Source organism: Balaenoptera physalus (genome assembly GCF_965194825.1).
Source record: "Balaenoptera physalus genome assembly, chromosome: 16".
Lineage (NCBI taxonomy): Eukaryota > Metazoa > Chordata > Mammalia > Artiodactyla > Balaenopteridae > Balaenoptera > Balaenoptera physalus.
In genome coordinates this window covers 13846418-13866469 of record NC_138898.1, presented here as the reverse complement: position 1 = coordinate 13866469, position 20052 = coordinate 13846418, and the positions used below count along the sequence as shown (strand labels likewise).

At 47.5% G+C, this 20052-nt stretch overlaps 1 protein-coding gene across 3 annotated transcripts in view; it reads left to right on the top strand.

Annotated features, from left to right (window-relative positions):
* Positions 1 to 20052, top strand: part of EYA2 (EYA transcriptional coactivator and phosphatase 2) — a 291980-nt gene that overhangs the window by 255368 nt on the left and 16560 nt on the right. For all 3 annotated transcript variants that reach the window (XM_082431407.1, XM_082431406.1, XM_082431408.1), the window contains one exon: positions 18921 to 18979. In XM_082431407.1, coding sequence (XP_082287533.1) covers positions 18921 to 18979 — 59 coding nt within the window. The remainder of the gene's footprint in view (positions 1 to 18920; positions 18980 to 20052) is intronic.

Below are 20052 nucleotides of genomic sequence, written 5' to 3'. Positions count from 1 at the left end.
TCTGTCCTGGCCAACTGAGAGCATTACTCATTTATCGTCAGGAAAGGATACAGAGTTTCCTTCCCAGTCTGCAGTCCTAGAGTCCAGAAAGGGAAATCCTTGCTGAAATGATCGATCTTGTGTTCCGTCCAGTCTCGGCAAGCCGTTTGGGCCTCAGTCCTCCCATCTATGAAATGAGATTGATGCTCTCTGCCCAACATCTTTTTCAAAGAGAGGATTGAGATAGAAACTTGCTGAGGAAGGGGACTTCCCTGGTGGTCCAGTGGGTAAGACTCCATGCTCCCAATGCAGGGGGCCGGGGTTCAATCCCTAGTCAGGGAACTAGGTCCTGCATGCATGCGGCAACCAAGAGTCTGCGCGCCGCAACTAAGGCCCGGCACAGCCTAAATAAATAACTAAATTTAAAAAAAAAAAAACTTGCTGAGAAAGAAAGAGAGCTTTGGAGTAGTGGAGAATGCCAGTAGCATCGAGGCCCAAAACTATCTCTTTAGCCTAAAGCAATGTGCAAGCTCCCTTTACAAAGTCCTCTTATGTCTTGTGGGGAAAAAAAGAGAGAGAACTTAAAATTAAATTTTTAAATTAAAAAAAAAAACATGGCAATTGAATTCAGCAAATATTATGGAGCCTAATGTAGTAAAGACTCAGCTGATTGCACATAGCAAAACCCAACTTGCTTTAGCAAAAAATGGAAATTATTGGCCCTTGTAGCTGAAAAGTCCAGGGTAGATGTAGTTTTTCCCTGTCTCCTGCTTAGAATGTCACTTTTGTGAGAGGAGGGACCACGTCTGTCTGATTCACCCTGAATCCCCAGGGACCAGGCAGTAAACAACCAAACAAATCCATAAACAAGCATGCTTGTGGTAGTGAAAAGGACGTGAAGAAAATAAAACAATCAGATGTGATAGTGAGTGTTGGGGGTGAGGGAGTAGGGTAGGGGAACAGCATTCTCGAGGGGGTCAGGGAAGCCATCTCGAGGACGTGGCGCTTGAGCCAAGGCCTGAATGATGACAGGAGCCAGCCAGGTGGAGACCAAGGGAGGTGGGATCAGCAGGTGCAAAGGCCCTGAGGTGAGAACTAGTGTGACGTCATCAAGGATTGGCAAGAAGGACAGGTGAGTGCAGTGAGTGAAAGCAAGGGGGCGGCTGGGAGGGATAAGTCTGGAGAGGGAGGCATGAGCCAGACACGAGCCATAGACATCAGAGTTGGACAACCATGGGGCGAGGGAGCATGAAACGGGAAGAGCCACGTGACCTGATTTATGTTTTAAAATGACCACTCTGGCTGCTGCATGGAGATCAGGCAGTAGGACGGGAAAGGCAGAGACGAGGGGACCAGCAAAGAGATACTTCCAAGCAAAAGATGAAAAATGGGTTGGATCAAGATGGGAAGAAGACGTGGGCCCCGGGAGAATGGCAGGAAAGCTGAGAGGCCTTGCTGACGGGTTGGATGTGGGGGGTGAGAGGAGAGAGGAGTCAAGAGGGGCTCCTGGGCTTGGCCTGACCTGGGTGATGGTGCTGTTCTCTGTGATGGGCAGCACAGGGAAGATGGGAGAATCCATCCTTCTGTTGTGGGCACATGAGGTCGGAGATGTCTGGGACACCCCAGTGAAACACCAAATCGACAGGCAGATACACGAGTTTGAAGCTCTCACGCAGTGAAGGTGGTAGACACATAGTAAGCACTTTGTCCGTCTTGGTTGAACCTGAGGCTCAGAGCCAGGTATTTTTTGGACTGCTGTGTGTTCTAGCCCATGTCTTCAGAACCTTGCCCCATCTGCTGTTCCTCGCTGACCCCAAAGTCAAAGTCGCACCTCTTGGAAAAGGATCTTAATTACCAGCTGGAGCTACTCAGTAAAAACAAGCCAGTTTGTTTTTACTCTCTACATTTTTTTCCAAAATGTCCCCAGTGCCAGAAGCCCCGAGGGCACCTCAGCAGAATTGAAACCGTGTTATACGATGCAGAAGTTAAGACACAAGTGAAAACATATTGCTTGCTGGTGCAGGGAGCCCCCGTCAAAATCTGAAGGGCAGCCCGGTGGAGCTCCCCAGGGAGGCCCTTCGGGGCTGGAGCCTGGCTCCTGCATGGATGGTCAGATGATGGGGTTTAGGGAACAAAGTCAGATCCCTTTCTGCTCTGAGCCTGCAGTGCCATCTCTAAATAAGGAGATCAGCGCCCACAAGCAGCAGCGATTTATGGAGAGTTTAGCATTCACCAGGCCCTGCTCTAAGTGCTGTGGATTCAGTGGCAAAAAAACAAAAACCGAAAAAACAACACAGCAAGATTCCCCCACCCTGGAGGCATTGACCTTCCAGTTGGGGAAGCAGACCATAAACAATTGAATATAAAATGTCAGATAAAGTGCTCCAAAGAGAGACCAGCAGAGCCGGAGGAGATGGTCCCAGGGACTGTTTTCCTTGGTATAACCAGGTAAGACTTCTGTGACATTGGAGCAGAGAGACCTGAAGGAGGTAAGGGAGAGGACCATGTGGGCATCTAGGCAGAGAGTGTGCCAGACAGAGAAAACAGCAGTGCAGAGTCCCTGGGGTGTGGTCAGAGTTGGCAAGTTCCAGGAACAGGAAGGAGAGCCCAGTGCAGCTAGAGCAAAAGAGCAGAAAGGACTGTGGAGGGCAGTTTGGGGGAGGGGAGACAGATCACTTGGGGCCTCTGGGCCATCATAAGGCTCTGGCTAACATTCTAACAGTGACCAGAAGCTATTGGAGGATTTAGAGCAGGGGAGCAACATGACCTGACACACCGTTCAGAGGCTCCCTCTGGCTGCCGGGTGGAGAACAGACCAAAGGGGGCAATGGTGGAAGCAGGTGTTTGCATTAGATCGGTTCCTGGACTGAAAGGTGCAAGTGCTCATGGGGCAGGGATTCTATGAGGAGGACTGGTCAGAGACAAAGTAGGTGCCAAGTTCAGCTGTATCTCAGGACTTTAGGGATGCGTGTCCAGAGTTGAGGGCAAGTGTCTGCTAATCAGTTCAGTCTGCCTTTGAGTCCTGGCTCCACCATCTCCTGGCTGTGTGACCTGTGCAAGTCACTCCACCTCCTTGAACCTCAGTTTCCTCATCTGTTAAATGGGTAGAAGAAAAGCCCCTAACTTCCAGGGTCGTCAGGATGATGGGAGATACACGGAAGCAGTCAGCAGAGAGCCTGGCACACGGTACATGCCCAAGAGATGGGCCTCCCCACCAGAGGGCTGCATGTGCCACTGGGACTGTGCAAGGGGGGTTTACATGGTACAGGGGCAAATTGTTTAATTTAAATCATTATATGTTTATTGTATAATGAGCTAGAAAAGGTAACTAGGTTGCCCAATCCCCGATTTTACCATAATTCAGTAACAATACATGTAATGCAGAGATAGGGCAAAGATTATGACAGTGGTGAACAACCTGGCCCTAAATGACAGGCAGTTGCTGGAGTTTGGGCATAAATATTGACAATTACCCGGCCAACTTGCCTTTGTGCGAGAGCTACTTCTTTCGCAGTAAAATCCAGGGCAGAGGACCCTCATCTGAAATGTCAGCTGGGTTGTGGAGCAAGGGTGGAGGTTTGATTGAAATTCACACACCTGCCGCTTGGGAGCTCATGAAAGCATCCTCGGGCGCACTGAACTGCGCATGTGCCACTGCCAAAGCCGGGCCGGACCCGGCTGAGTGGAGGTGCCCGGGAGCACAGTCCTCTTGGGTTTGATTTCGGGGCTCAGTGTGCAGCGGGGGAGGCGATGCCATCCGTCCTCGTGGCCCCTGCGTGAAGAGGTGAGTGGGGGAGAGCAGGGCAGATTCAGGCGAGGGACAGCCCCGTCCTCGCTTTCCCGTCTTCCCTCGTTCTCAGAGAGCGGGCTCTCCATGTCTGCAACCTCATTATCGTCAAGTGGGGGAGGGTGAGTTTGGAAATGGGAGGGAAGTGTGGGTTATCACACGAAAGGGAAGAACTGTTGGCTCCTAGCAGTCGGGGCCGGGGATGCCACATAACCCAGCACTTTGTACAGCCTTGTACAACGAGGAATGATTCCACGCAAAATGCCGGGGGCACCCCGTTGAGAAACACTGCACCAAGCCCTTGAGGGTAGTCAATCAGCTGCACCATATTTATGGGTCACCTAGCGTACAGCACAATCCAGGCTTCATGTAACTTGCTTTTACTTGAAACAAAATTTTTTTGTTGTTAAACTTACAGTTTTTCTCTTATTAGTGTTTTAGGGGGAAAATGACTAACACATTATGCCAGTGATTTCATAGGTGATATTGCTTAGGATGAAACTAAGGTTTTATTTTTTGTTTGTTTGTTTGTTTTATTGAAGTATAGTTGATTCACAATGTTGTGTTAGTTTCTGGCGTACAGCAAAGTGATTCGGTTATACAGATATATTTTTTCATATTCTTTTCCATTATGGTTTATTACAGGATATTGAATATAGTTCCCTGTGCTATATACATAAATCCTTGTTGTTTAATTTATATATAGTGGTGTGTATCTGTTAATCCCAAACTCCTAATTTATCCCCCCGTTTCCCCTTTGGTGACTATATGTTTGTTTTCTATCAATATGTCTGTGAGTCTGTTTTTCTTTTGTCAATAAGTTCATTTGTGTCATATTTTAGATTCCACGTATAAGTGATATCATATGGTATTTGTCTTTCTGTGTCCGACTTACTTCACTTAGTGTGATAATCTCTAGGTCCACCCATGTTGCTGCACCATGTCATTATTTCATTCTTTTTTATGGCTGAGTAATATTCCATTATATATATGTACCACATCTTCTTTATCCATTCATCTGTTGATGGACACTTAGGTTGCTTCCATGTCTTGGCTGTTGTAAATAGTGCTGCAGTGAACATTGGGGTGCATGTGTCTTTTCAAATTAAGAGTTTTCTCCGATACATGCTCAGGAGTGGGATTGCTGGATCATATGGCAACTCAATTTTTAGTGTTTTTTTTTTTTTTAAAGATTTATTGATTGATTGATTGATTGCTATGTTGGGTCTTCGTTTCTGTGCTAGGGCTTTCTCTAGCTGCGGCAAGCGGGGGCCACTCTTCATCGCGGTGCGCGGGCCTCTCACTATCATGGCCTCTCTTGTTGCGGAGCACAGGCTCCAGATGCGCAGGCTCAGTAGTTGTGGCTCACGGGCCCAGTTGCTCCGCGGCATGTGGGATCTTCCCAGACCAGGGCGTGAACCCGTGTCCCCTGCATTAGCAGGCAGATTCTCAACCACTGCGCCACCAGGGAAGCCCCAATTTTTAGTTTTTTAAGGAACCTCCATACTGTTCTCCATCGTGGCTGCACCAATTTACATTCCCACCAACAGCGTAGGAGGGTTCCCTTTTCTCCACACCCTCTCCACCATTTGTTATTTGTAGACTCTTTAATGATGGCCACTCTGACCAGTGTGAGGTGATACCTCACTGTAGTTTATGTTTCCCTAATAATTAGAAGCTACGGTTTTAAATGTTTAGAAAGGAAAGTTGATTGAAAGGGGTATGATAGGGTGCATCACAAATAGTAGTGGTGAACATTGTTTGAGAAATTGTCTCAGTGATATCAATTATGTTTCAGTAATTTAAATCTCTGTGTGATAGAAAATGTATCTCTTACGGAAGGTCACAGTCAAAACCACTTGAAAGCCAATGCTCTAGAGCCCTAGGGATGTCTGTGTTCTATTCTGCACTGTCCAGTACAGTAACCACTGGCCACATGTGGTTATTGAGCACTTGAAATATGGCTAGTGCGACCGAGGCACTGAATTTTTAATTGTGTTTAATTTTAAATAATTTTAATGTAATTAGCCACATGTGGCTAGTGGCTATCATATTGGACAGAACATTTACCTCATTGTACTCATTGTAGAAAGTTCTATGAGACAGTGAAGCTCTGGAACCCTAAATTTGTAAGACATGACCTACATTTTCAGTTAGGATGGTGATGATAATAATAATAATAGTAACAGTAATCACAGCTGACATTTACTGAATACTTACTAGGTACCAGGCACTGTTTTGTGCAGTTTACATGTATTAACTTGTTTAATCTTCACTATTATTATCCCTATTGTCTCAGTCTGCTCAGACTCCCGTAACAAAACATCACAGACTGTATGGCTTAACACAACAGAAATTAATTTTCTTAACCATTCTAGAGGCTAGAAGTCCCAGATTAAGGGGCTGGCAAATGTGGTTTCTGGTGAGAGCTCTCTTCCTGGCTTGTAGAGGCCACCTTCTCACTATGTCTCCACATGGCCTTTCCTCAGTGTGTGTACAAGGAGAGGGAGAGAGAAAGGGAGAGAAAAAGCATGTGCTAGCCAGCTCTGCTGTCTATTTTTTTTTTTAAATTTATTTATTTATTTATTTATGGCTGTGTTGGGTCTTCGTTTCTGCGCGAGGGCTTTCTCCAGTTGCGGCGAGCGGGGGCCACTCTTCATCACGGTGCGCGGGCCTCTCACTGTCGCAGCCTCTCCCGTTGCGGAGCACAGGCTCCAGACGCGCAGGCTCAGTAGTTGTGGTGCACGGGCTTCGTTGCTCCGCGGCATGTGGGATCGTCCCAGACCAGGGCTCGAACCCGTGTCCCCTGCATTGGCAGGCAGATTCTTAACCACTGCGCCACCAGGGAAGCCCTCTGCTGTCTATTTTTATTAGGACACTAATCCTGTCAGATCAGGGCACCACCCTTATGACCTCACATAACCTTAATTACTTCCTTAGAGGCCCCCCCTCCAAATACAGCCACCTGAGTGTTTGTGCTGCCACATATGAATTTGGGGAGGACACAAACACTCAGTCCATAACACCCATTTTACATATGAAGAAACTGAGGCACAGAGACGTTAAGCGAACAGCCCAAAGTCACACAGTTGGCAGTGGCAGTATTCAGACCCAGGCAGCCTGGCTCCAGGGCCCTTGCACTTATCCACTGTGCTGTGCTGCCTCCCCCAGGAGAACGATTGCCATCTGGCTGAGAAAGAAGATTCCCAACAGGAAATCTAGACTCTACAGTGCTATAGACAGTGGGTTCAAAGGGAAAAGGAGAGCAGGGAGGATTGGTGCAGCCAGGAAGCCTGGAGGAAGATGAGCAAGGTCTGACAGCAAGAGGAGGAGAAATTCCCAGTGTAAACGAAGAAGACAAAGATGAAAAACTCCTCCATGAATTATCATGTCATCTTCACATCGTATATGCAAAACAAAAGTCACACAAATAACAGCAACCTAAACCACACTAAACTACTACGGCACCTTCTCTTCCCCCCTGCAGGGGGAACAAAGCAATAAACAAAGGATCTGAATGCATTTCTAGAAAGAAGGATGTGGACTGAGGTTGGAGCCGAGGAGGGGCACAGGTGAGAATAATAAACCCAATCACAGCGACAGCTGACATGTCCTGAGAGCTCACTGTGTGCCAGGCAGTGCCCGAAGGGCTCACCTGCATGCCTTCATTTAACCTTTCCAACAGTCACAGAAGGTAGATACTGTTACGTATCCCCATTTCAGAGATGGGAAAACTGAGGCACGGAGAGGTTAACTTGCCCAGGGCTGACACATATTGAGCTCTTACCCTGTGCCAAGCATCACACGTGTATTTTCTCACTGAAATCTCACAAGTACCATGGAAAGGGAGATTTTTTTTTTTTAATCTCTATTTTACATATGAAGAATGAAGCCCAGGGAGGTCATTTTTCAGGGGTCACAGAGCTAGTAAGAGTAGAGTGGAGATCTGATCCCAGGCCAAGCTGACTTCTAGGTTGGGACGTTTATCTTTCACAGAAGATACAATTTTTTTTTTAATTTATTTATTTTTCGCTGCGTTGGGTCTTAGTTGCTGTGCACGGGCTTTCTCTAGTTGCCCCGAGCCGGGGCTACTCTTCATTGCAGTGTGCAGGCTTCTCATTGCGGTGGCTTCTCTTGTTGTGGAGCATGGGCTCTAGGCGCGCAGGTGCTGTAGTTGTGGCTTGCGGGCTCTAGAGCGCAGGCTCAGTAGTTGTGGCACATGGGCTTAGTTGCTCCGCGGCATGTGGGATCTTCCCAGACCAGGGATGGAACCCGTGTCCCCTGCATTGGCAGGTGGATTCTTAACCTCTGCGCCACCAGGGAAGTCCCAAAGATACAGTTTTGAGATGAACAGTGAATTGGAGAAGGAATACGGGTCCACAGAGTGGATGGAAGAAGAGAGTCCTTCATAAGAAACAAGATCAACCTAAAGGTTTTGACAGAAGGTATCCCTGGCCCGAATCAGGCGTGGCCAGGCTGAGGGGTGGGCTGGAGGGGGAGCGTTTCAAGATTCTGCCAGAGCTTTGGGAAGGATCATGCTGGAGGGTCTCAGAAGTGGCTGGAATCTGGGCAGGCCATGGCTGCCTGCCTGACACCTGGGCCTGATTGCTAAACGTCTGATTTACGGTTCTGCAGGAGCTGTCAGGGAGAATAATATTTCACCGTGTCAGCGCTGAGCTGCTCTCCAAGACGTCCTGCCCAACTGACCATTAATGCAACACAGGCCACAGCCTGTTTAGTGCTCTTCAGATAAGTTAAACACTTAAACAACACGAGAAAGACAGCCCAGGTTTCCCTCCCAGGGAGCAGGCCCCTCTCTGGCTAGTCTAGAGGCAGCATTAAGCACTCTCACTTTTAAAATATACCTGCCTTGAAGGAGAAGGAGTGGGCAGGGAGTCCATCTGGGCTTGGATGAGAGTCATTTTTCTAAAGCAAATTTGTCAACAATTTCCTTTCTGCATTCGTGTCTCCAGGCGGCCAAGGACAAAACGTAATGGGATCAGACCACAGCAGAGCAGGCTGGGAAAACCCCGGCTGTCACCAGCATACGCAGAACGGATTTTGATGGGTATTTGTCACCGGGCTTACTGTTCAGAAACAAGCAATGACGAGAATACTAAGGATCAAAACCTATGGGGTGCAGGCAAAGGCTGATCCAGACAGCCTTAAATTAGAAAACCAGGAAAATTAATAAGAACTGGTAACTGAAAAGATCATTAAGGTAGAAAGCCTTTGGCAAACATGAACAAGAAAAAAAAGAGGGAGAAGAAGAGATCAGTAACCAACATCCAGAATGAAAGGGTGGACATTATTGTAGGTTCAGGGGAGATTCTTTTTTTTTTTTTAATTATGAGAATACCATGAGCAATATTGTTCCAATGAACTTGAAAACCTGGATGAAGTTGACCCTTTTCAGAAAGATGTAAATTATCAAAATTAACCCAAGGGGAAAATTTTTAGATAAATAAACCAGTGACCATGAGAAATTGAAATCGTAGTTAAAGGTGTACAGCTCTGGGCTTCCCTGGTGGCGCAGTGGTTGAGAATCTGCCTGCCAATGCAGGGGACACGGGTTCGAGCCCTGGTCTGGGAAGATCCCACATGCCACGGAGCAACTAGGCCCATGAGCCACAACTACTGAGCCTGCACGTCTGGAGTCTTTGCTCCGCAACAAGAGAGGCCGTGATAGTGAGAGGCCCGTGCACCGCGATGAAGAGGGGACCCTGCTTGCCGCAACTAGAGAAAGCCCTCGCACAGAAACGAAGACCCAACACAGCCAAAAATAATAAATAAATAAATAAATTAAAAAAAAAAAAAAGGTGTACAGCTCTAACAAAGGCACCAGGTCCAGCTCGTTTTAAACGAGAGTTCCACCAAACATTCAAGGAAAGGACAAATAAATCCCATCCTGCACAAACTGTAGAGCAAAGAAAAGGTGGGATGCTCTCTCATGCATTTCAGGAGACTAATGTTACCTTGAAACTAAATCTGGACTTTGAGCACATGACAAAAGGATAAATCACTGTCATCACTGATGAAAGATGGGACGCTCCTGAAATCCCACAGATACCTTCACTCAGGCCCTGTGACCCTTTATGTAAGTTCCACTTGGCCCTGTCTGAGCTTCAGTTTCCACACTGGTGAAAGGAGTGGTCTGGACTATAATCGGTATCATTTATTAGGCCAGCCACATGCCTCGTTACACACCTGCAAGTGGATGCATTACCCATATTTCATAATTTTTTAAAAATCCAGGACTTCCCTGGTGGCACGGTGGTTAAGGCTCCACGCTCCCAATGCAGGGGGCCTGGGTTCGATCCCTGGCCAGGGAACTAGATCCCATGTGCATGCCACAACTAAGGAGCCAGCAAGCCACAACTAAGGAGCCCGTGAGCCACAACTAAGGAGCCTGCCACAACTAAGGAGCCTGCCTGCTGCAACTAAGACCTGGCACAACCAAATAAATAAATAAATAAATATTTTTTTTAAATCCTGGAGACCTTGGCCCCCAAGAGGGCCCAGAAGTAATGACACTCCTGTAGCAACTAGCACACCCAGCATCCAGATCTTGGCTTCAAAACACCATTTTCCAGTGAAAGGAACCAGGGCTCCTTGGAGAAGTGACTGATTCTAGGGCTGGGACAGAGAAGTTACATGATAAACATGGAGCATCTTACAGTACCAAAAACTAAAGAAGTGCTCAAAAAACCCCGTGATGATGGGGTATGTCAAAGGGACACAAGTGCTGACTGGAAGGGTTCCCAGTGGCCAGAGCTGGAACACTTTGAGTACTAAAACAAATAACATAGTATTCAACCCAAAATATAAAATAAGTACCCATGAGTCCATACTGACACAGATAAATGATTGAATAAATAAGTGGGGGAGAACAGACAAATCTCCCGTACAGAAAAATTCAAAATAATTTATGTAGATACTCTACCCTTTACTGTGAGCTTTGCATAGTTTCTTCCATCCAAAGAGTATACTATGGAAAGGTGGGGGGAGAGTAACTTTACAGTGGAGAAGACTGAGGAACACTACCTGAGCCAGGTGATCAAGGTCAACATCAACAGTGATGTCATGTTGATAGTATGTACCCTTGATGTGATGTGATGAGAGTGGCGCTTTTACCTCTGTGATCTTCCTCACCAAAACCCATAACTCCAGTCTAACCATGAGAAGAACATCAGACAAATCCCAGTTGAGACATTCTAAAAAGTACCTGACGAGTACTCCTTTAAACTGTCACTAAAACCAAGGAAAGTCTGAGAAACTATCACAACCCAGAAGAACCTAAAGAGACAAGACGACAAAATGTAATGTGGGCCCAGGACCCCAGACGGGATCCTGGAAGAGAAAAAGGATGGCAGTAGAAAAACTGAATAAAGAATTGACATTAGTTAATAATAATATAGTGATATTTATTAGTTGTGACAAATATACTATTTGAATATAAGATGTTAACAATAAAAGAAACTGGGTGTGGGATATATGGGAACACTCTACTGTATTCACAATTTTTCTGTACATCTAAAACTATTCTAAAATTAAAAGTTTATCACAGGGACTTCCCTGGTGGCACAGTGGTTAAGAATCCACCTGCCAATGCAGGGGACACGGGTTTGATCTCTGGTCCGGGAAGATGCCACAGAGCAACTAAGCCCACGCGCCACAACTACTGAGCCTGCGCTCTAGAGCCCGCGAGCCACAACTACTGAAGCCCATGCACCTAGAGCGCATGCTCCGCAACAAGAGAAGCCACCGCAGTGAGAAGCCCGCGCACCACAATGAAGAGTAGCCCCCGCTCGCTGCAACGAGAGAAAGCCCGCGCACAGCAATGAAGACCCGATGCAGCCAAAAAAAAAAAATAGTTTATTACAAAAAAAACCTGAAGACTCACAGGTGTCTAGTAACTTTCCCAAGATCACACACCTAGGGAACAGCGGGGCTGACACTGGAGCCCAGGGATGGGCATTTGAAGGCCAACTACAACATCAAAGACGTGTGAAACTGCATGTCTCTACCCTAGTTCGCTTCTGCCCCGCTTCCTGAGATGCATTAATGTGTAGCATCCTGACGTGTCTTTGGAATTTGGACTGAAGACTGCAACGTCCTGCTTTGCTTCTAAATTGCTTCATCAGCAGAGCTGACCATCCGTGAACCTCTTTCGGTGGTGAACTCAATTCAGTTTGGGCCTATGGAATTCAGAATAGTAATACTAGTGATAATTAAGGCAAACGTGTATGTGGCATTTTCTGTGGGCGAGGGACTTTTCAAAATGCTTTACCTGTATTGATTCATTCAATCCTTACAAAACCCTATGTGGGCAGTACCATTCTATAGCTCAATTACAGACAAGGAAGTTGAGAGTCACAAAGATTAGTATCTTGTCCAAGTCCATTCTGTTAGTAAGCAGAGTCAGAATTTGACCCAGGGGCTTCCCTGGTGGCGCAGTGGTTGAGAATCCGCCTGCCAATGCAGGGGACACAGGTTCGAGCCCTGGTCTGGGAAGATCCCACATGCTGCGGAGTGGCTGGGCCCGTGAGCCACAATTGCTGAGCCTGCACATCTGGAGCCTGTGTGCCGCAACAAGAGAGGCCGCGATAGCGAGAGGCCCGCGCACCGCGATGAAGAGTGGCCCCCGCTTGCCACAACTGGAGAAAGCCCTCGCACAGAAATGAAGACCCAACACAGCCATAAATAAAATAAATAAATAAAATTAAAAAAAAAAAAAAAAAAGATGGCTAGCAGGACATCAGAGCCGTTTTAAAAAAAAAAAAAAAGAATTTGACCCAGATCCCAGAGTCTGTGCTCTTAACTGCTGTACTCTCTGACCTTGCAAAAACCAGTTTAAAAAAAAAAAAAAAAAGGCACTACTTTTAGGGTTTCCCAGTTTAGCAGATGAAAGAAGAAATCGGCCATTATATCAGGCCTAGATTAACCCTACAGGCCCCACAAAGTGTGGAAGCACAGAAACATTTGTCCTGACATGGCGTAGAGTTGGGGCAGTTTTTACAAAGGCAGTGACATCAACAAACCTTCGCAGGCTTTTGATAAACGGAAAGAGAAGGGAAAAGCATTCAAAACAGAAGGAACAGCAAATGCAAAGGCCCTGGGGCAAGAGCATGAGGGTTTTTGAAGGACTAGCAGGGCCTGCTGTGTCTGCAGTACAGTGAGAGGGGTGGGAGATGGTGGGGGGAGAGTGATGAGTGGGCGGGTGGGCAGACAAGTGGGGCCCGAGTCATGGTGAGGACTGTGCTTTCACCTGGAGGGAGGTGGGAGCCGTTATGGGGTTCTAAGCAGGGGAGGGACAGGATCTGACTTAGGGTTTAACAGGATCCCTCTGGCTGCTGGATGGAGACTAGGCTGGAAAGATGGGGGGTAGACAGGGGTAGAAGCAGGGAGAGTGAGGAGGTGACTATAATAGTCTGAGTCAGGGGTCAGTTAACTTTTTCTGTAAGGAGCCAGAGAGTAAACATTTTAAGCTCTGCGGCTCAGGCTGTCTCTGTCTCAACTACTCAGTTCTCCCGTTGTAGGACAAAATCAGCCCTAGACAGTATGTAAATGAATGAGCATGGCTGTGTTCCAATAAAACTTTATTTACACAAACAGCGGGCAGGCCAGATTTAGCCCCCGGGTCATAGTTTGCCACCCTCTGGTGTAGGCGGCAGGTAATGATGGCTTGGACCATGGTGGGAGCAGCAGGGGAGCCTCTCTTTTCCGGGGACATAAGAAGTACCTTGAGGACAAGAGTCAGGTTAGTCCGGAAACCTCCCCTCTCTTGACCCAAGCATCCTCTGATGCTGTTCCGGGCCCACAGGAGGCATTTGTATAAATTAGTCTTAGGATGGATGGGTCTTTGCAAGCACAGGCTCTGGAGGCAGACAGCCTCCTGGCCTCCTCCTCACCCTCACTGTATGGCCTCGGAAGTTTTCTGGGGTAACGAAGTACCCAGACTGGGTGACTTAAACAACAGAAACTTCCTGTCCTGCAGGTCTTGAGACCAGAAGTTCAAGATCAAAGTGTCAGCAGGGTTGGCTCCTTCTGAGGGCTCTGAGGGAGAATCTGCTCCTTGCCCCTCTCTCCTAGCTTCTCCAAGACATTCCTTGGCTTGTAGACCTATCACTCCACCTCTGCCCTCACGGTCACATGATGTTCTCCCTGTGAGCATATCTGTCTCTGTGTCCAGATTTCCCTTTTTTATCAGGACATCAGTCATATTGGATTAGGGCCCACCCTCATGACCCCATCTTAACTTGATCATCAGTGAAGACCCTCTTTCCAAATAAGGTCACATTCCCAGGTACTGGGGTTAGGACTAGCAACGTCTTTTGAGGGGACACAATTCAGCTCATAACAGACCCGTTCCTGTACTTCTCTCACCTCATTTTCTCCTGTATAAGATGAATGACAGTAGTATCCCCGTTAATCTGTGTGAAGTGCTGAGCACAGACCCCGGCATACTGGGAGCCAGTCAGAGGCTATATATTGCTGGCTTCTGTCCTCCAGTGTTAGATCCTGCCTTCTCCTCTCCTCCCCAGGGAGATACTTTATTTTTCAAAAGCAATATATGTCCATATTCTCCTTGTAAAGGAAGGAAGGAGGGAAGGAAGGAAACAGGGAGGGAGGGAGGAAGGAAGGAAGGAAAGGAAAGGAAAGAAAGCATTTCAGTAAGATTAAAGCCTCCTTTGACCACTAACCCAGCGCCAGTGCCTCCCCAGATGGAATTACTGTCCCCCGTCAGATGTGTAAGCATCCAGATCTTTCTATTTCCATTTATGTATATGGATACATTCATATATAACACCTTGTTTTGTTTTTAATTGATTTTTATAAATAGCGAAGTGTGTGATACTGGATGTCTCATTCTCCAGTCTGCTGCTTTTTGCACTGTAGGATGTCTTGGAAACATTTCCATGTGCTAACATAACTATCTCCCTCTTTCTTGTGAGCTGCCGGGTAGGATTCCCCTGAATGGATATACCACAGTTCATTCCACCATGATACAATCGAGGGAACTGCAGGTGTTTGCAGTTTCTCACTGGGATGCTGGACATCCTTGCACGAGACTCTTTGCAGGTGTTTCTCTGGGTCAGGAAGTGTCAATTCCTCAGCCCCACTGCGCCTCACCAATGGCAAGGCCACAGGAACCCATCCTCTGTCTTGGGCGGGTGGTCCCGCTCAGACCCCGCCCCCCCCCACCCCCGCCCATGATAGTCACACTCTGACTCCAGAGAGGCCAGAAGCACCCTGGGCCGTGAGAAGCTGGCATCCTTTGAGAGGCCTGCCCCCCGTGCAGCACGGTTGAGAGGCATGTGATCCTCTTCCCCCAGGGCCCAGCCCCATCTTCGTGTCCTCCACATTGTCCCGCTCCCCTCGGTGCTGGCTCAGCGGGTAACTCAATCCAGGTCAGCTGGTGGGGTATGAGGTAGTGTCTAGCTGAGCGTCATGGTATTTTATTAAGCCCGAAATGTGATCGCTACTGTTGTCACACTTTAGCACCCCCGACAATCCCCTCGCAAATGAGAAAAACAGAGCCTCCCCACATACCTTTCCCCTGACATCAGGGAAAGCACAGGGAACCCTGCCCAGGGGCCTGAGCCCTGGTGACCCCCCAGAGCAGCTTTCAAGCTTGAGGGAAGGCCTGGGGGCCACGGGGAGGTGTTTTTCCAATGTCAGGCAAAGCAATGGACTGGGGGGAAATCTGCTATTAATTTTTCCTCGGTGCCTGGGTCTCCGAAGTCAACCCTGGCTTTTAAATACAGTTTTCATTAACCTGTTAGGATTGCTGGCCCTAGGATCCTTCCATGTATATGAGATTGCTCTGGATCAGAGGTTTCAAACTAGGATGCCCACAGGGGCCAAGTAACCAGGTAAGGTAGAGTGAGGAGAACCCAGTAGAGACTGCGGAGGAGTGGAGATGGATGTCAGGGCTAAGGATTCTCGGGATAGAAGAATGCAAGCCCTGCGTTGCCAGAGCATGTAAATTCTCAAAGTAGCTGAAAATCTAGAGAGACAGAGAAAGAGGGAGAACAAGAAGAGGGAGGAAAGGGGGAGAGAGAGAGATGGCTATTGTTCCAAAAAATGTTTTAATGTTTTAAGCACATTTTGGGCTAAATGAGATATGTCTCCAGACCAGCTTGCAAGCTCTTCCTTAATGAACCTATCAACACAGCAGAGAAATTGTCAACCTTGTTTCTTTATCCCTCCAGAGCTGCACTGTCCAATAGAATGTTCTGCAGTGATGGAAAATGTGCACCATCCAGTATGGTAGCCATTGGCTCCATTTGGCTATTGAGCACTTGAAATAGGCCTAAGGAACTGAATTTTCTATTCTGTTTAATTTTAATTTAAATATAAAGAACCACATGTGGCTAACCTCTACTGTATTAGATAATGTGACTATCGACTCTTCCAGTTGGGGCGTACCATCGTGCTCAACTATTTAGGAAAGGACACACCCTCTCAGGGAGGGGGATCAATTATACCACCAAGACATTAGAATTCTGGGTGCGTGGAAAGAAAGGAAATATGGAATACAGCAGAAAAGGTTTAGGTGTAAACCAGATGTCTGCTCACTCAAGGATGGTCACTCAGTGCCCCCCACCTAGTCTTTTTCCAGTACTATCCAAAGAGTTTCTCAGTTGGGGTCACCACTGAGCATCCGCCATGTTCTTTGCCCTCTGCTCTGGCTACCATTTGCCCATGGCTGACCCCCCTGCTGTCAGACCTGTCAGAGCACACCGTTGCCCACGCCCGGGCGCTGTGCCAGGCCCACAGACACGTGAGGTGCCGTGCAGCAGGACCCTGAGTCCTCCTTTGTCACTGCCACAGAGCTGTGGGCAAAGTGTGCCAGGGACTCTGGAAACAAACCTCTTTGCAATCCAGAGGATCCAGCAAGCCGCCTTCCAGTCCAAAGCTCATTCAGGGGGGCCAGAGAGGGATCAGGGGCCTCACCACCCCTTCTTCCAGGTTCCAACCTTGATCCCCACAAAGCAGCCCAGGCTGCCCCAAATGCCACTGTCCCCACCCCCTCTACCCCCGCATCTCCGTAACAACTAAGTTACCTCTGTATATCTTTAAAAAGTGATGCAGGGAAGGTGGTCCCATCATCCCCCAGCAAAACTCTTGTTCTCAAAGATAAACTCAAGCCTCTTCCCTGTGTGAAAAGAGATCTGCTCAAAATGTTGACAACACCATTTTTTTCCCAGCTTCTCTCCTCCCATCAAGGGCCCAGAGATGTTACAACCAGTTTTTCTCTCAGAGGTCAAGCTCAAAGTTCCTCGTGCATCTCCTCTCTCTAGCAGTCTTTGCGAGGAGATATCTGCCCCCTGAAATTGTCTTGCAAACCAAAACGTGGATGTTTACAAATCTTAACACAATAATCAAAACTAACATTTATGTAGCCAGACCCTTCTCCTCGCGTCAACCTTGTGAAGCAGGTTCTGTTATTATCTCCATTTGCCAAACTGATCTCTGAGATTCGGGGTGGTTAAGTCACTTGCTCAAGTGGTTGGATCCAGGATCCAAACCCAGGCGATCCGATTCCAGAGCCTGAGCTCTAACCAGTACCGTCGGGGGGCAGGCACAGCGTGCTCACGATTTTTGCCTTATGGACCGATCATCTGAATGGACTTTCTGATGGATGTAGAGTTCACAGGCTTCCTTGGGGGCTGTTGCATCACTTGCCTCTTGGTTGCAAAATGACAGAAATCCATCTCCACTCACTTAAATGGAAAAGTCCGTGTATTCGTCTCCTACGGCTGCTGTACCAAATTACCACACACTTAGTGGCTTAAAACAACACAGTTCTGGAGATCAATGTCCAAAATCAATTTCACTGGGCTGAAGATGTTGGCAGAGCTGGTTTCTTCTGGAGGCTTTGAGGGGAGAATATGTTTCTTCGCCATTTTCGGCTTCTGGTGGCCACCTGTATTTCTTGGCTTGCGGCCTCTGCCTTCATCTTCAAAGCACCTCACTCCAGTTCCCTTCTCCTCTCTGTCGTCAAACACCCCTCTGCCTCTTACTTACAAGGACCCTTGTAATTACATTTGGGGTCCACCTGGAAAATCCAGGATAATCTCCCCATCTCAAGATCTTTAACTTAATCACATCTGCAAAGTGCCTTTTTCTGTATACGTTTCCTGAGATTAGGACAGGGATGTTTTGCGGGGTCTATCATTCAGCCTACCATAGTAGTCAGGGTGGCCTTGTCTCAGTTGTGGCTGGATCCAGAGGAGCAAACAATGTGATCGGGGCCTCATCCCTCTCTCCAACTCCCGGACCTACTTTCCTCTAACAGCCCCAGGCTTAATCTCACCATCCAGCAGCTCTAGGGAAAGGAGAGCTCCTCTTTCCCAAAAGTCCCAGGGCTGGTTCTCATTGGTCCAGCTGAGGCCACACACTCATCTCTGAAGTAATCACTGTGGCCAGAGGGACCGTGGGTCTCTCTGATTGGTTGAGCCTGGGTCATGTGCCCACCTACATCATCCCCTCCCCTCAATCTTAACTCCCATGTGTTACGGTATTTCTCCAAAGAGAACTGAGAGATGTATGGGTGGTGGAAAGCAGCATGTTATTGGAGTCCATTGAACGGCGAACCCTTGGAATGGTGCCTGGCACATAGTAATGCTTGATAAATGATGGTCACAGATCGTGGGACACAGAGGGGGACTTGGGCAGGGGGTACCTCCTGAAGCTAATGCCTGAAGAATACAAGGTTCACTAAGCAGATGAAAGCAGAAGAGCGTTCCAAGCAGAGGAAACACTTTGAATAGTGAGAGGCTTCCACCGTATGGCCATGATAACCATAGGTCCTAGTGTACCTGGGGGCAGAGGGAGATAGGTCCTATTTTGTGCCTGTCCTCCTAATGGAACGTTGATAGCAGCCCCCTTTACATTGCAAAACTATCTAGGTTTGCATGATAAATTATACAGTCACCACCACCCCTTATAGCCAAAGGCAAAAGAGGATGAGACTTAGCCCAAGGTCACCTGACCTTTAGTGGCAAAGTTTGGACTAGAATTCAGGACTCTGACTCCCAGTCCAGTGCTCCTTCGCCCCTCAGCTTATGAAACCAGCTCTTAAAGGCTGCATCAGCTTCACCAGTCACGTTTCTCCCTTTTTCTCTTCTTGCCAAATTCTCTGTAGGACTGTGACCAGATCCACGTGGACGATGTCTCATCCGATGACAATGGGCAAGATTTAAGGTAGGAATTTGGGGAGTCAATCAAAAATGCCCCTTCTGATTGGTTATCAAGCTTGCCTTTCACTAGGAAGCAGAGAGGAGGGACGGGCTGCTTATCAGGGCAAGGTGTGCCTGCCCTCAGCCAGAGCTGGGACTGGCGTTTCTCTGAACTCAAAAATCACCACCCTGCCCCCCACCCTGCAGCCTGCTCCGCATCACCTCGAATCACTGAGGCTGAGCTTTCTGCGGACCCTCTGTGACTCTGCTTATGTTTATCTCTCTGGGGGTTTTTCCCTGCTTACTAAAGTAATGCATGCACATTGTAAAAAATGTCATACACCACCTCTGATCTTGTCTCCCAGAATCACCACCATCAAGAGTCTGGTAAACCTTTCTCCAAGGTTTGACTGCACTCACTAACATACATACGTTATTTAATATAAAACTGATATAGTCAACACTCAAAAAAATATTTCTTGAGTGAGTAAGTGGTATGTCTGATTTCTAGGGGAAAACACTCCTAGGATGTGAATTCCAGAAATAAGGTACCCAACTGCTCAAAATGAGACAGCTTTCAGAAGAATGTGGCTGGAATGTTCCAAGCCTGCCCATTATAAAAACGGAACCCTGGTTATTAATCTGTGCTTATCAAAATTATCACTATTCAACGCCTCTAGGCCCATCAAAAATATTATGAGACCAAATAACGTTTTGCCTGTGAGCCATTCGTGGTAACTTAACTTAGTGTTTGCTTCCTAGGTGTGTCTTTCAACTTACTCAAAAAAAAAAAGGAAATCAAAGTTTCTGTTCCTGAGCCCTGCAAGTCTTTTCAAAGCCCAGCACAATTAGAAGTGATAGCTGGGCATCGCCTGCTTCGTTTTAATTAGCCATTCAGAAAATCCCTTCTGCAGTCAGGCCTGGCAAGGAGCACAGCTTCAGTGCCAGCCAGGACTGATTAATTTGTGGAGTAAATAAACCCCAGGTCAAGGCTAATCGTGTCCTTTTCATGAAGTCATCCCAGGGAACCACTCTCCCTTTCAAGGCAGTGAGCAACCAGTGTTGTGTTTTTATCGTTTCCCCTGTAGTTGGCTGGCT